Source organism: Saccoglossus kowalevskii, chromosome 20, assembly GCF_978046115.1.
Source record: "Saccoglossus kowalevskii chromosome 20, keSacKowa6.1, whole genome shotgun sequence".
NCBI classification, from domain to species: domain Eukaryota; kingdom Metazoa; phylum Hemichordata; class Enteropneusta; family Harrimaniidae; genus Saccoglossus; species Saccoglossus kowalevskii.
In genome coordinates, this window is record NC_140660.1 from 23,013,163 (window position 1) to 23,030,464 (window position 17,302).

General features: G+C 39.3%; 1 protein-coding gene and 1 long non-coding RNA gene across 2 annotated transcripts in view; one reads left to right on the top strand and one right to left on the bottom strand.

Annotated features, from left to right (window-relative positions):
* Positions 1 to 10,458, bottom strand: part of LOC144350121 (uncharacterized) — a 39,742-nt gene extending 29,284 nt beyond the window's left edge. The window contains exon 1 of the long non-coding RNA XR_014927913.1: positions 10,403 to 10,458. This is a non-coding gene — a long non-coding RNA (uncharacterized LOC144350121). The remainder of the gene's footprint in view (positions 1 to 10,402) is intronic.
* Positions 225 to 2,521, top strand: hox4 (homeobox 4). Its single transcript, NM_001164913.1, is given in 2 exon segments — positions 225 to 774; positions 1,394 to 2,521. Coding segments are annotated over 2 exon segments (828 nt in total). The 5' UTR covers positions 225 to 254; the 3' UTR covers positions 1,702 to 2,521.
* Positions 10,459 to 17,302: the final 6,844 nt, after the last annotated feature.

Here is a 17,302-nt window from a genome sequence, read left to right on the forward strand (position 1 = left end):
AAAAAAACGGCATTGAAAACATTTGCGAATATCTTGACGGGGATGTGGGGCAGTATAACAGCAAGCTTTATTCTCAAACAACCAACCAACCAATCCATCATCCAGTACGGGAAAAGACAGGTCAGAATGAGACACGCTGATTGGCTGGTGTAGTCACGTGATTAGGGACGACTTGGTTAAGATGACGTTCTATGGGAGGGATAACGTAAAGAAATCGACAAAGGATATCCATTATTGTACCTCGCCAAAATTTTATGACCATGAGCTCGTTCCTGGTGAATTCTAGCTACGGCGTGGATCCTAAGTTTCCGCCCGTGGAAGAATACTCCCAGTCTAGCTATATTTCGGGACAAGGGCAATTTTATAACCACAGTGGCAACCAGGGATACGGCTACACCGCCTACTCTCAGCCGTACAGCGCACAGGCAGCGTATACAAACGCACAGGGCACATACAGCAACATATATAGTAACAGAAACAGGGAACAGAACGGCAACGCCGCACATAACAGCCCTGTTATAGAGTCGCCGGGACACGGGGTACACTCACAGAATGGTGTAGGAACGCAGCAACCTCTTTCACCGCAAGTCGCGATTGCAGCCGACCATCAACAGCAACAACAACAACAACAGCAGCAGCAGCAGCAAGACCAAGATCATCACATAAGTTATGCGTCGCCGTCGCCGAGTGGGTTACCGAATTCCTCGCACACGGCGACAACCAGACATTCGAATGTAATGTATCCATGGATGAAACGGATGCACGTAAATCCAGGTAAGTAAAACCTCCTAGTATACGATGACGTCCTGGTTGCTGGCGATAACACTTTCCACTGAAATGAAACGTTGTGTAGGTTTAACGACCTGACGCAACACCCCGTAATCGCGGCCGTCGCTGCTACCGAGGGGTTGTCAATTTCACTGTCGCTGCTGCGATACGATGTCGATTTCACTGCGATATCAGACTCGCCTAAATCCCCATGTACTGCAGTTTCACCGGGGCCATGTGCCAATGTTTTGGTTTGGTAAACCGGTCATAAATCGACTTTACATGTGCTGCCGTCCCCACACGATAAATGAGACAGTATACCATAAATTTAATTACTTTGTCATTTATATGGGGTTTAGTCTTGTCACCCCGTCCAGGTCGACAAACATCGTGGGAAAAAATACCATAAACTGTGAATAATTCTACTGAATTGTCAAACTATTTTGTGTGGTGGTAAAATTTTGCTGGAATGCTGCAACTGTCACGTTGGGGGACTTGTGCGAAAGTTGCAAAATGTTGCGTTAAAATATGTGTTTTGGTTGTGGGACGTACAGTCCGTTGGATCATTAATTTTACCTCTGTTTACAATGCCCATGATTAATATACTCGTTGCACGTTTTCACAGGGATTGGTGCGGCAGCCCCGAACGGAGCCGAACACAAGCGGACTCGGACGGCCTACACGCGCTACCAAGTGCTAGAACTGGAAAAAGAATTCCATTTTAATAGGTACTTGACTAGAAGGCGACGAATTGAGATCGCGCACGCTCTGGGACTCACCGAACGTCAAATCAAAATTTGGTTTCAGAATCGGAGAATGAAATGGAAAAAGGACCACAATTTACCGAACACAAAGACGAAAAGCTCAACACCGCACACCACTCAGGGTGCTTTTAGTCCAAGTTCTGAACCGGGAAGTAGCGGGCAAGTGTGATGTATCTCCGTCAAACCTTACTGACAATTACAGCGAAGGTGATATTACACTAAACGGTGAGACTAACTAACCGCGCACCGGCGCTGTCTTGGATGCCGTGAATCACCGATCGTACTGTGAGCTCATAAATCCACTCCACCCGGTCGTAATTTTGCGTGGTATTAAATGGAAACTCGTGGCACTGAAACTAAACTCACACCGTCAGACCTCAACTGATTTATGTCTGCTATTGCGTTCTTTCATAATCTCCACAACACAGTCTGTCCATCAGTTGTTTTCATATCGCCACTACAGACATCCCGGTATCCCCGTAACCGGCACCCTTCTTCTTTTTCCACTTTCATAGGCTGTTAATCGTTAGCACGTTAAATCTGAATTGGTATCCACCGATATTTTTTAATGAATTTGGATTTTGCACTTGCACGTCAGTTCGCAAATGAACGAGGCTAGCTTGGATATCCTCCGATTTTGTATATATGGATTTTTCCTCGATGATTAGCCAGTTGTCAAATATTATTTTTTTTTCAATATGTTCTGAGATTATTTATAAGTTTTACAACGGAAACACGCGTTTTCGGACGCTACGCTTCCAACAGAGAGTACATCACATATTTCTGTATCGTGCAGCTCGTCATTAGCGAAAACATTTAGAATCCGTGCAGAAACCCGCAGAAAATATCGAAATATAATAGAATATGTTTTTTCTTGTTTTTAAATTTCAAAAAAAAAATCATTTTGTTGACATATGAAAGTTGTAATTTATTCTGTCCTTGCTTTAGACGTAGACTGAAACAATAAACTCATATTTTTTTGTTGGAAATTTCAACTCCGATTACGTGACCCCAACTCGTCATCGCTACTGGTGCATATGTCCAGGTGAAATAGACGCACCCAGACATAGATTAATTTTCCATGCCACAACTAGTAAAAATATCGAGATTGTGGACCCGGTCGAGTTGTATTTGGAAACAAGTTTGGGTTAGTAATGAACGATTAGTTTTGTTGCTTAAAACGTGCTTTTAGGCATATCCCTGACTGGTCGAACCATCACAACAATTATTAAGACACATGACATTGCAGTACAAAACAAAACAAACAAAACAAACAAAACAGAGAATATTATTATCAACTTTTCATCTACCTCTTACAATGTATATCAATGTAAAATTATTACTTCAAGCGATTGCGTAGCTGGGGGGGGGGGCTATGTTGAGACAATTGAGGGGTATTTGGTGAAGGACATTAATTTCTAATGTGTTAGTTTTGAAGATGATGTGTTATGTTTAAGAAATTCTGACTTTTGGAGAGGCCCCAGAGAAATAACAGTCCGTCGTGTGCGGGGGACTGGGAGCTGAACTCGCGTATGTGTAGGTACCAATACGAACCAGGCAACCATTGTTCGGGAAAGTGATTTTTTAAACTCAATCTTGAAAGCAAGAGAAAATAATTTTCTATTAAAAGTCTGGCTCGTATATGTTGCTATTGGTAGGGGGCATGGGGAAACGATTGCGGGTATGAACGTGGACCACCCCGACATCGTGTACAATTCGAAATATGTCGAAATCGAATGAAACATTCGCAAGGCACGAGTGGGATGACGATGACGTAACTATAGAAATACGGGGGGAAACAAATTCGAGAAATTTTACGGAGTCGAATAATAATGCCAAAGTATGTATCATGTTGATTTCATGTGGATTCCATGTGAATACTTTGGGGGGGGGTGACTAGAATACTTTGCATAACCCGTAAAAGTTTCCTTTTTTTAAACAAGTCAGTGACTTCCAAATGTCAGTTGGATTGATGTAAATGTTGATTACTGTAATGGTATGCCAATGTCACGTGTAGGACGCTTTGACTTTACTGGTTGGTTCTTAGTTGCGACACACCTGCAATGGCTTGTTGATGAGGATTTACCGCCCTCGTCATTTCTCGTCACATTTCAAAAGAACGTGGGAAGTGTTCATTGCCTTATACCTACGCACGCATTGACTTGGTGTCGACCAACTACAACGAATTGAAGAAAACAACGTGACGAGAAAACACAGAGGCATCACACGTCGTACTTTCTATGTCTTAATTTTTGCATCACAAGTTTTCATTTGATCAAAATGATCGATAGTTTTCATCCCTACCTATAGCTAAATACACTAGTTGTAGAGTATACCGACCGACAATGCTTCTTACGATTATCGAATAGTAGACATGTGATATTTCCCAACGCATGGCGGTTATTGCAGTGACTTGGTGCGAAATTTATCATTAGCGCGACTACGGCCGGTTGCTACAGCAATCAATATCACCGGGGAAAGTGGTTATTATTGTTAAAATCACACAATATGGTTTATTGAAAGCATATTCTAAAAAAATGCTGGTGTAGATAATTAATCAAGTACAGTTGCTAAAGATGGTATATGAGATGGACAACGTAGGTATACACACAAGGGTGGTGGTGCGGCCAACACCGAATCACTGTGATAAATATAATTATTCGTCCGCGCGCTTAATTGATATAACATTTTAATTTACAGTGATCCATACACTGTAGTTATGGTTTTTTTAGACTAGCACGTGTTTGTTCTAGCACTATATAACAATGTCAAGACAATTATCTACTCACCAAGAAACTTATAATAAACTTCAGAAATTAAAATTTTAGCTCAAGTCCAGCCTTACGAAAACGTAATAATAGTTTTGAACTATTGATGTATATCTATCGGTGTTTGTGTAGGATGTTATTAACGTCCGTTGCCATATGTCGACTGTCTTTTTCGGCTTCTGGTTCTACTTGTACAAACTGATCAGTTGAGCAGTGCGCCGGGTACAATCAATCTTATTCATAACGTCTCTTGTAAACTTCTAGTAAATATTTTATTGCCAGCTATTGATCACATTGGTGTGTTGTAGCATTTCACTGCATCGCTTTCAAAATAAGAGCAGTGATTTCCGGCATCTAACTACCAAACTGACCACGTTTGTTTTTTTAGAAAATGTTTAGAACACATGTCACAAGTTTTTTGTTTTTTTGTTTTTTAATTTGACTGATCGATACTTTGTAACAAAAATGAGAAACACAGCAGCAAATCACATTAGTGTTTGTTTCCATCGTATGTTTGTGATTCTTACAGAAATTGTATCTCTATAGAGTTCCAATGCGCACAGTTTCGATACATTATAAAGACATACAGCGTCCAAGTTCAAGTAACGCCAGGGGAGGCGTGTAATGACAATAGGAATGAATAAACATGCTATATAAATGATGGAATAATTATAGGTACGACAGTGGTATTTTTCTAATTCGTTTTCCAATATTCCCTCGAGTGTGATTAAACTACAGCTATATTCCCACCGTACAATCGCATCAGACATTTACATATAATTAGTATCTAGACGTTCTGGGGGTCAGATCCAATCAGTACAGTTTGTTTTCATTAATAGACACGTGTGACTATAACACGGAATATCTAAATCGAAAGATGAGTTCACACCACCACGCCTTTTATCACACAACTTATCCTAAAGTCATAACCCCAGTTTTCAGTAGCAATATTGCAATGAATACGTCGCCAGAACTTTTTTAATCAATCTTTAAAAATTACACCGCGATTAATAGGTGTGTTTTTTATATGCCTCAATCCTCGTACGAACTATTTATGGCATTGTTAGTATTGCCTCCTCAGCACGGACATTGCCGGTCTAGGATTCCTTATCTGATTATAAGATATCAAGCCATCGTTACGTTACCCTATGCTGTGTTGTTACTATTGCTATCATGTTTAACTAGGCCAAGATTAAACATTGTAAGCACGTTGTTGCAAAATGTGCTAACTCAATTTCAACGCGACGGCAAGCACACACACACACACACACACACACACACAAATACGAACACACAAGTCACGACGAACGCTGTCAAGCCTTCAGTATTTCTGTTACTGAAAGTTACGTTAATTGCCCCAATTTGTTCGGATGCGATGTAAGGGGGGCGGTCACTACGGTCGTCTGGTGAGGGGGTAAGACAGGATCACTCCAAGTGAAGAAGATTCTTCGTGTAACGAACATGTGATTATATTTCGCCAACAATGTAGCAGTGACTATGAAATTGAACAATAATATCGAAAGCGTGTGCACAGTGGTGATTGCATTTCGCATATGACAGACATAGACAGGGCGATTTCACCTAGTCTGATAGTGAGTTAGGGACGACGTCAAAAGATCGATGTTGGATAAAAAACTTATTTCCTTTAGTTTGGGGGTGGGGGGGGGGGGTTTGACCTCAAAAAGTTTCCATCCTACAAAAACGATTTTATTTTTTAATGAAGTAAACAAAATCTTGGAGTATTTGTAGTTCGTTTTTTTTCTATCCAATCATGGACAGAAATAACCGAAAAGGGGAAAAAAACACAGAAAAATGGTTTGGTTCGAGTGTAAATCTGTGCGTCAAATGAGATGCATTTGTAAAATCTGTTTACACCCACCCGACAACCAACTGCTATGCAATACTACTGTCCGATTATCGATTTGTATTTAATGGTGAATGTAGTCTGACGCCATGACCAATATTTATCAATTAAGTTTCAGTGGGGGGTAGGGGGGTTTGGAAAAGAACTAAAGGAATTAAGTTTTTTATCCGACATCGATCTTTTGACGTCGTCCCTTAGCTGTTTTACTGCGAGTGTTATATCATAAATAAAGATGAGGGCACTAGGGTGGGGGTACCCGACCTACAAATAGTCCGTACACATGATAATATGCTAATCTTTCAAGGTTATACCCTCGGGAAACAGTCATTATAGCGCAAGATAAAACCAAACCAAGGTATGAGTCAGTGGAGGGTAGGAAATAATGCTTAGGTTAGGCACAGTACGTATAGGGGTTGTCAGACCCATTCCCGAATTTATGGTCTCATTCAATTTTTGTTTAAATACTGGTGCCCGGTGATATAATTGGCGTTAAGTTTCTAGTGAGAATAGTTTATTGAAATATGTTTCGCTGAATATTTATTTATATTCAAAACCCGCGATCCTCTCTTGTATGACAATTTAAATATCCACGGAAAATCAAAAACCGATAAAAGTTGTTAAAAGAAAGTTTCTGTCGCAAAAGGAACTTAATGAGAATAATAGTAGGTTTACAATCCGATCCTGTTGTGAGTTGTTCACATCGAGTCCCTGATCCTGTATCCGTTAATAGGCGGACACAGTGCTAGCAGGCTTCTGCGAATATAGCCCGGTTAATACGAGAAATATGTGAGCTTATTCTTGTTACCTTCTTAATGCATCGCGTTAACAGGTAAAACATCGGATGTCGCTTTCAGTTCAATGTGTCGAATAAAATGTACTAACTAGCGAAGTCAGCTGATCTTGAAGGAATCGCCGTGTGTGTGATTTAGTGAGTGCAGCACATGCAGGGGGTACTATAGCCATATGATGAATCCCGTGTTTTCAAATTCATACAAAGTAAGCTTCTCTTCTACAGAATTTGTGTTTTGAAATATGGAAGTATGGTCAAAATTGTGTACAGGTGATTCAGATTCTTGTGCAATTACTGCAAACAATTGTAAGCAACGGAAAGGAGCTAAGATACCGTTTTGGGTAAGTCGTGGAAGTATGGAAAAACGTAATGTGTTTGTAATCACATAAACCCACTGTGTTGTTTGTTGTATCATACTCAAAATGGCGACTGACATCACTGATGATTTTAGTGATATTAACTGTCGTCAACGCGGACACGGAAACAAGAACGCACCCAATCGTCTTGGGACTCATTGCCAATCAACATGACAACTTGACCGCATCCATCTTGATAACAGAGTTGGTCAACTTCGCGACCGATTGGCAAATATAGCTCCGATAAGATACGATTCACCTGAGAATGTTCTTCCCTTGTGCGCGGTAGTGCACGTTGACCGTCAGAAGGCATGACTGGCCCATGTCCCCGACGAGTAATTTGTTGAGCGTCTGCCAAACCCTGTACCCACGCTTATAATGTGCCACCAAATAGTGTATTATCAATCACAAACAGTCATGTATGATAATGCAAATGATAATTATATTTCCATTCAAATAACTGATGAAATATCTCAAATTGATCGACAGTATAGTCTTGCCTTGGCGTTTAGTTCTGTCCGATCTGGAATCGAATTATCGAATTGTTCAAGCAGCCTCGTTTAACAAAATATGGCAGAATATTGAACCAAGCCGTGGGGAGTATGACAACACTATTTCACCGTGTCCTTTTTAATTAGTGTTTTGCAATGAAAATCACACACACACAAATGCTTCTCGGAAACGCATATATCGATTGACGCATATATAGTGGAGGGAGAATTTATGAAAACTTTACCGTTTATTCGTCAGTAGATCGCCACTATAATGTTAAATGGGAGAATAAAGTCTCACCCTTTCAACAATGACATTCAATGCCCTAAATCCATCTGGTACCATGCCATATTTCGCAGCAGCAAGTTTAAGTTTTTCTCCGTCGTCGGAACTCGAATAGGTACCACATAACGAATCAGTTGCCAGATGTTTACCAATACAGTTATATCTACCTACTGCAAAATTATTCTAAATTTCCCGTTGAAAAAGATTCTCTTAATCATAAGCGGGTCGTTAACTGAAGCGGAGTCGAACACTCGACAGCAAATTTAATTGTAACATTTCATATATTATTTTTTCTTCGTTTTCCTTCATTTAATTCTGCACCTGGCGCTTAGCTGATTGTTGTATCGCATGCCGCGCGATTAAAAATATTGAGATATGATATACCAGTGAACTACGAATGAAGTGATTGCATCTTTCAGACCTAGGCGTACTTGCCCGACATAGTTTAACTTGCGTTTAAGCTATGTAACTGGCCAGTGTCATTGGTGCAGTTAAAGACAGACCACCGCCGTTTTGAGTAGTTCAAGTTGTTAAGTTAAAGAACTATGTAAATAACGTAAACACGATGACGCGAAATGCCAATCGTAGATAACCAGACGCAGATGGAACACTACGAACGCGAATTAAGGAGGCGATAGAGTGAGTTGACGGCAATACTTGGGCGTAGTTATGACGGCAGAGCTTTCTCTTGAGTATTGTCTGTGGTGATGTCGACACGGATATACATCCAGTCAAAGAAATATACCCAGTCAAGGTTAAGTACCATCCAACAACACAAAACTACATCACTGACCATCAAATAAAAAATGAAACTAAGGTCGTTAGTTAATGGTCGGAACAAATCATACCTGAATGGACGTGCACAGGGTTTCGATACGATATCGTAGAAATTACCCCGGCAAAGAAATCAGAATTGAATCTTCAATCTCAATTTGAACGTAAGACTTATATATTTAGCAACAGGGTGATTCTATTCAATCGAAAAAAAAAACTGGATTCTGCATCATGTTTGGAAATTAGATGATACGATATTCTGCATTCAGTATTTCCTATCGTTAAGACTGCGTGGCACGCTAGGAGAAAAGTCACTCTAGCGGAGTTTGAGGGCATGTTCAAGTTGTTCGGTATACTTGTTTGATCACTCGAAATACTCTTTCTTTCCAGTCGTAAAACTGGTGTACCGAAGACAGCACTTTCCATAAAACAATACTAATGCTTTTATGACAGGATTCTCGGCTCCGTTCAAAGCCAATATTAAAAACAATGTATTTGCATTCGATGCAAATCACGTTTGAAGGTGAATTTACGGACAATTTCGCAAAAGGTGTTTAAAACTGAGGAATATACGTACAATTAAACTGTTCGTAGAGTCTACAGATTTTTCAGTCTGGCGGTGTGAAGAAAACCACTCAATGTCCGCACACTCACTGGATTTCCAATGTTCTCATTTAATCCCCCCCCAAATGTTATGAACAATCAAGTTTATGTCATTCAAGTAATTTGAAACAAATTGGTTTACATGAATTATTTTAAATTAAAACTGACAATACAAACTTTCTTAATATGCGTGTTGTATCACCCGGCAATAACAGCATGGCGAGTCTTATTTATTACGACCAGTCCCATGTGTCCGTTCAGTCAAGTTTAGGGGGAAGCCAGAAGTGCACCTGGTGTTGCAACAATAGCTGCACAATCAATGGACTACCGGAAATTCGTTTAATCGCTTCCATTCTACGACCACATGGCTTAATGCAATGCTATGTCCGACAGGGAAAATAAAGTACAATTACGAGGTCAATAATTGTTTTGAGTATGTTAATTAGCTTGTAACATAACCTGACTGCTGAAACAAGCTGGTGTTAGCGCGTACCAGCACCACATCAGATGACTGGGTTAGGGGCGAGTACACGGTAACTGGTACGAGAAGCCCCGTCATTGCATCAAGTGGCATATGGCCGCGAATGATGTTAAATTTTAACCACGCAGATGAAGGAGAAATGACAACAGAAACGATGCGATCATTTGACCAATCAGATTGTGAACATCAATCGATATACAAACAGTCGAATCTGTGAGGGGAGAGGGGGGGGGTCATCGGTATATAGAAGTTGTAACATTTATAGAAAATAAGTAAATAATTACACACAAAAGAAAATTCCTTTCACTTTAAGTCAAAACTGTGAATGCGAGCATGTTTGATTCTGTAATTGGATTTCTCCTAAAAAGTCAGTAAAAAGTGAATTAACAGAAAAATCAGTGCAGGAAAGTTTTATAAAAAAGGTTAGAGTTAGTGAATAATTTATATATGCACTTACATTAACACGGGATACAATAACTGGGGTTATTCCAGTACGGGACCGACATGATAAATAAGGCCATGGTAGGGTTTCATAGCACTATGAACGATTTGAAAAAAAACAACAACAGGAAACAGTTTTTTTTTTTTTTTTTAATAAATGAAGAGAAAAAGTTACATCAGTAAATTTACGAGCTTGCATAATTAGCATGATTCAATCAAGACATCGTGACGTCACACCACAACGGCTTATAATTGGACAATGGCGATCACGTGACATGTTATATCAAAAGTGGTGGTGCCAAGGCGCTCGTATTTGAACAGAAATTGATAGGCACTGGAATATTTAGCTGTTTTTAACGTAAAACATTGAGCATTATTTGGAAGAATAAAAAAGAACTTTTAAACGAAATAAAAGAAAACATGTCACATTTTATCGGTCAGCGTTCATAGCAGTTATTTAGCAAAAAAAAGAACATAGGATTTCGTTTTTTTTCGTATTTTTGAGAAATTTATGATATCACTCAACACTGTCTTCCCTACTTGTCATCGGCTTAGCGATTAAGGCTTGGCATCTTGTCAAAACCCTGTTATTAAACAGACGACGTCTCCCCGAAATCGTGACCGTGCATTTAGAACGGAAACACTTAGCAACAGTATTTAAAAAAAAAAAAAAAAAAAAAAAAAAAACTCGAAGCAGCATCGAAGATGTTCCGTCAACGTTTCCTTTTTTCTCCAAGTTAGATTGTTTGGTAGCCTTGAAGTGTAAAGCATTTGGGAGGTCTATTGATGGACATGTCTGACTGGTATGTCGTACTTTGAACTATTCTTAGCTTGCGCGCACATGGTCTGTGCATCATTGTCAATGTGTCAATTTGTGCCAGCGTCTTTTTAGAAAATACTTTTTCTGAGGTCAGGAAAATCTCACCCTAAATCGGCAACATTCTTTATCAAAACAATCTCGACAGCCCTGACCCGTACTACGCCATCAATAATAATTGCCATGCGCCACGTCGTATCGTCAAATTGTGCTCAAGTCTTGACTAAAAAAAAAAATGCGCTTTCAAGAGCATATGTCTAGTTGTTGGAGGAGATTTTTTTCTTACAGAGCGGATTGCAGTGTTCAGCTTGATCGATGAGGAAATTGAGAAGCTTCTTTCCAAATAAGGACAGAACTATGAGTTATTGCGAGTACGTTTTAATATTAGCGCGTATGGCGACGCCTTGGAGTTCTTGTCCACGCTTTTTCGGCTTTCACATTTACAGATGATGGATGCGCAATTTTTATTTCTGTACGTAGAAGTGTTCTATTATTTTTTGTTATTTTCACATGCAGTTGCAACATCAATGGATCCACGCTATTATATATCGTGTATTTTAAATACAGTCTAGTCTAGCTGCTTAGAGGATTCATTTTTATGTAATGAGCTTACCTTTCCCTGCTGTCGATCGACTACGCAAAGGATGTGGGAGACAACTTGGTATCCTGGCAACGCATCGGCTGGGCGAGATTCCAGATTTCACTGCAGAGAGCGACAGTGCAAGATACATCATGAAGAAGCTTAGGGAAATCTGTTTTGCTCGTAAGCTAGTAGATATGAACTTTGGATTGCTTGTCAATAAGACGACAGCATCAACCGAAGTGTACGCATGTGCTTTGTCAAAATAAACTTAGGTTACAGAAAGTCACTATGTTAGAAGGCGGCCGGGGACCGGTACATCGACTGCTACGTCATCAATTTGGTGAGGGGTGCATTATGTGCGATCATGGGCGAATTTGCTTATTTTGATATCAGATTTTTTTTGAAAAAAAATACGACCTACATTTGTTAAATTTCGAAATGACCTTTACTACAAACTAAATGTAATAATCCTCTATACTGATTGATCGGGCGGGGTGTATAGTATTGTTAAAGTTCAACCAAGTGGTGGCCTGATCAGCGTCTGAGACGGTCAACTTTCACCCGCTCTCATCAGCCACTGACAACGTCTATACGGTAGACTAGATGAAGAATATGCTCGTATTCTGTTCAATGATGGTCAAGAGACGGCCACCCATCCATCTCTGACACCCAGTAGATGTAGATTGAACAGCCATTGAATAGAAACGGAGGAAAACTTGTCACTTTTGTTGTTCACACTGCCCCGTTTGACGATAGATTAAAAAGGGTCAGTCAGGAGACCCGGTGATATGATTGACAATAACAGTCGTAAACTGCTTGCAGCGGACTATAATTAGTGGTATTTATCTATTGCTTGCAACTAAGTCACTCTTTTTTCAACGACATCGTCTTTTACGGCGTGACGTAGTCTGTCATCAACGCCTTTGTGGTATTCAAAATGGCGAACAAGAATGTCTCCGAGTGAGCTTTATTGTTTTTCTCTCTGCCTGCTATGATATATGGCTGCCATTAACGTTTCCCCTAACGATACTGTACAGCGCGTCTCCAATCATAGTGCCCATGTTTAAGTCAGACGCAGCACAGTGTTTTTGCAGCCACTGCTCTTCTCTCGGATTCTCAGATACTTTCGCGGATAGTACGTCCCATGCACTGTGACCGTCCGAAAACATGTACTGAATGAACCCAGGACCCTTAATAACTCCCACCGGTTTTTTAGGGTGAGACAAATCTTTCTATATTTTTTAAAATCTTTGTTTGAGCTCTCATGTGAACACTCACAGCGCGTATTGTCATTTTCTATCTTGTTTCAACCCTCGATGTATAGTGATGTTTTTTAATAACTTCGGTGTATATTGTTAATTTTAATCGGAGGGTGAACTTGACGGTCACCCCTAATTTGAATTCCCTTAAAACCTGTGGATAGCCCCGCCGTGATCTGAATTGTTACAAGTCGCCATATGTCAAATTAAGCAATTTTTGAATCAAATCCGAAATTCGTTGCTGTTACGTGTAGCGGTAATACCCCACAAACTGAAATATTATAATTAGTCATTTACAAATAAGAACTTATTACCACATAACTATATGTGAATATTAATATAGCTAGTTATTGAGATTAACAATTATCAATTATTTTATACCGTTATCGATTCTTGCAGAATGTATTTATTTATTTATTTATTTATACATACGACGGATGCAGTGGTGGGAAATATGCGTAATTCGATGCATTGAGTAGTTTAAGTTCGCGTGGATGAAAGGACGTGAATGTAGATCAAGTCGCCCTTTTTCATTCTTGTTCAATCTGCAGCCATACAATCCCTGATTTCCATCTATGTGGCGACTAGTGTGGTATTTAAATAAGGTAATCACGAGTACAGTAATAGCGCGGTGAGAAACCAATTAATTAAATATTGCCCTGTAATTTACACGTTACGGGAGCGTGCGTTATTGTTCTGTGGGAAGTTTCAATTTCCGAATTCGAACAACCACCGATATGCAAATGAAAGGTGGCCAGTTTGAGATCGTATAATTCGATTTATTTTACATCGGACTACTAAAAAAATACTTCAGTGTCCTGAGATTTTACAAACCGATTTGAAGCATCCAATTCTTTCCAGAAAGCGGTCCTATGATCAAAATGTCCTTTCCTGAATTTCATTCATTTATCGAAACCCCTTTTATTAAAGTCCCCAAGAGAAGCTCAACGAAATGACGTAATTTGGAATTTTCAGCAAAATTGGATACAAGAAAACATCAACGATCTATATACACATATTTATATTTGAATACTTAAAAAATTGCGTTTTCGAAGAGAAAATAACAATACCAAGAACAACTTAGTTAGACTTTCGTTCTCCATGGATAAATCGGGAAAGTCATTAACATTAAGCGCGCGTTCTGCATATCTACCCGCAGAAACATACGTAGCTCAGAACTTAGCCTTGGATTTTTCTTATGATTTACGACGTTCGTACTAAGTGAGATGTCAGATGTTCCCTCTAGATGGAATCGAGTCCGGACGCGTATTTAGAACTTTAAATAGACTCCATCTAAGCACGAGAAGGACACGGACGCCAAGGGAGACCAGCCCACGCATCAAAAGATGCGACTCGGCGTGTAGCTGTCTTTCTATTGTCTAATAGTGACTGCGCCCATGTACCGGGCATGTAACGGCTCTCTAACAAAGGCAATGTACACGACGCCTATTTGTGAATGAAAACATGTTACAGTATCGGCTACCTTTGAAGTGTTCACGCCGATCTTGTTATTAAAGCGATACCGCTGTAATTACTCGGTATTAACACCACCATGTCCATGGTCAAATCAATCGAGTGACACCAATATGTCATTGACCGGCGAGTCACTGATCTCGCGAGTTCTATTGCGTAATTCGGCCTCTCTGGTCACACATGCCAAACGGCCTTTTGTCTCACTTGTAATTGGACTGTTTTGTTTGGTTTTTATGTATCCGCTTTCCGCGTATTGCCGAGCAGAGCCTCAAAAGCACTATAGGGGTATTGTTAAATGGCTTTGTTCCCGACTCGCCATCATCAGAACCTTTCTTCTCCCAGTGGCTTAGCACATTGTCCCTTCGCATACAAAATGATTTCAGTGATAGCTTCCAGGATAGAATCTACGAGCGAGAAGACCCGATATAGAAGCTGTAGGAATTTGTATTTGTGGTATCCATCATATTGGAGTTAACGCCATTTACCCACCACATTTTTGACACCAACTTTTTGTACATTTTAAATGTATGTTTCTATTATACGAACTGTACATAACATTTTATTAGCGACACTGTCGTTAAGATCATGTTAAAATATATGGTATTAAATGTGTAATCCGTCGTGATGTTCTTGTATTAAAAACGTTTCCCTTTTAGCGCAATTACATGACAACTCTGTTGGCAATGTTTTTAAAAGACAGCTGCAATGATTAATACCAAAAGTAATGTTAAAAGTCGTCGTATAACCTTTTGAAAAATAACAGTTGTCGATAAAGTATGTACCATATTGTTTTAAACCAAATTAATTCTATCTAAAGGAGAAGGCTTCGCCATCTTTAGCAGGTAGAAGCTGTAACTCCAGCCGGCCCTGAAATATACCTCGTTTGAATGAATTGGTGTTCATATCATTGTTATACGGTGAAATAAACTACATCGTGTTGTTAACTAGTGAAACTAGAGAGAGTTTTCCACTAAGATACAAAACGATTGAAACACTTCCAAGAAAGCGCACTGTATTTTATTTCGTACCCAGATTACACGCTGAATAATCCTTGAAAATGGTTCACGCGCCATAAAATTGATGGAAAGAAAACGAATTGCCTACATACAAATGTTAAAATTATCACGCAAGAAAATGGATGATGTCCGAGTTCGTCACGCACAAGGTACACATTCGTATTACCAAAAGTTACAACTCTAAACCAGTGCAGTCTCTGAACTCGGTCTTTTTGTTTTCCAGTCTTATCCTGTAAACAGTCCCAGAGATCATTAGGTATGTAGAGAGTTAATTGGCTGGAGCTCAAGACTAATACATTTTCGTCTAGTCCACATAAGTTTAAACGCCGTTTAATTAATTATATTCAGAATAGCGACGATCGTAACTTTTTATGATGTTTGATTTTTCACTGTATGTACGAAATAAGAAAACTGTGTTACCCAAACATCGATAGAATTGCAATATTTGATAAAAAAAGTAGAACTATTAAACCAATTTAATTATGATAATTTAAAACATCAGAAGGTTGAACAAGCTACATTAATAAAAAATGGTGTAATGATATCCTAGCCGATATACTATAGAACTATATAGGAAGTCGGTATTGATGGAAACGCTATCTCGGTGTCTTGGGAACTTACGGGGCATGGAGACTGATAACCAAGTCATAATATTTACGATCTGCGCACAGAAGTGAAATCTCAAAGGGGGACTGTTGTTCGAGTTGATCTAGAATAGGGAGGAAAAAATACACTATATAAAGTATTTATTCTCTTTGTATACTCGGCATCAATATAACGATTGGGTTTCTTGGCCAACATCCCTCTCATCGGAGCGAAACTTTAGAACGATCCCCCGTAACCCTCAGTATTCTTATTTCACGACACGAACACAGGGGAGTTGATGTTGGTGACGGTTCACTCTTTGTACGCCGACTCGCCAAGCGATACTAATGTTTGTCCGAGGACAAGAAATCACTTTCAGAACGTCTTGTTCAGACGTGTTAAGCAATGACCCATGTCCCGTCTGTAACTTTGGCGTTTGGCGTTCGACGACGTCAACACTCATCACATCGGTAATTGTACATCCCGCGATATCTCGTACCCACCCCGTCCACAGACTCAAACGCCCACCTAAGTCTGAGTCTTGAGCATTCATCGATTGCATATTCATCAAACTTGCACACTGCAAGTAAACACCTGAAAATAGGGGGTATCTTACACGCATAGACACCCATTTGCAAAAAAACAAAAAACAAAAAAAAACGATTCCTTTAACTATAAATCAAATAACAAACAAACTTGAATAAAACAAATGATGAGACAATATAAGGAAAGTAAACGGATACTTGTCGCAGATGTGCTGGTCAATCATTTCAAAATAGGTTTGTTTTCACCAAGATTCCTACTATAGCTATTCCGGCTCCCTTTGAAATAAAATTTAAAATACAAAACAAAAATGTTGGCAATAATCGTAGACAAATTAATAAGGTTGCAAATAAAATAATTTGAAGCAGACTTTATTGCATTTTTAAAATGCTATGTTTCTATCAGTTAATAGCAATAAAGATCAGTTGTGATTATTCCTACTGAAAACGAAAAAAGTAGACCTTGGGTAATGACAATTGTTACATAACAGACGGCATTTTAATTTCTTGATTGAAAGGAACATACATCTTTAGAAGTCATCTTGTATTTTTGTGGAAATTTAATACCGTTGAAAAAATGTTGGCGTTTTAATTTATATTGAGAGCATAAAAAGAAAAGTGCAGCTTATCTATTTCATTCT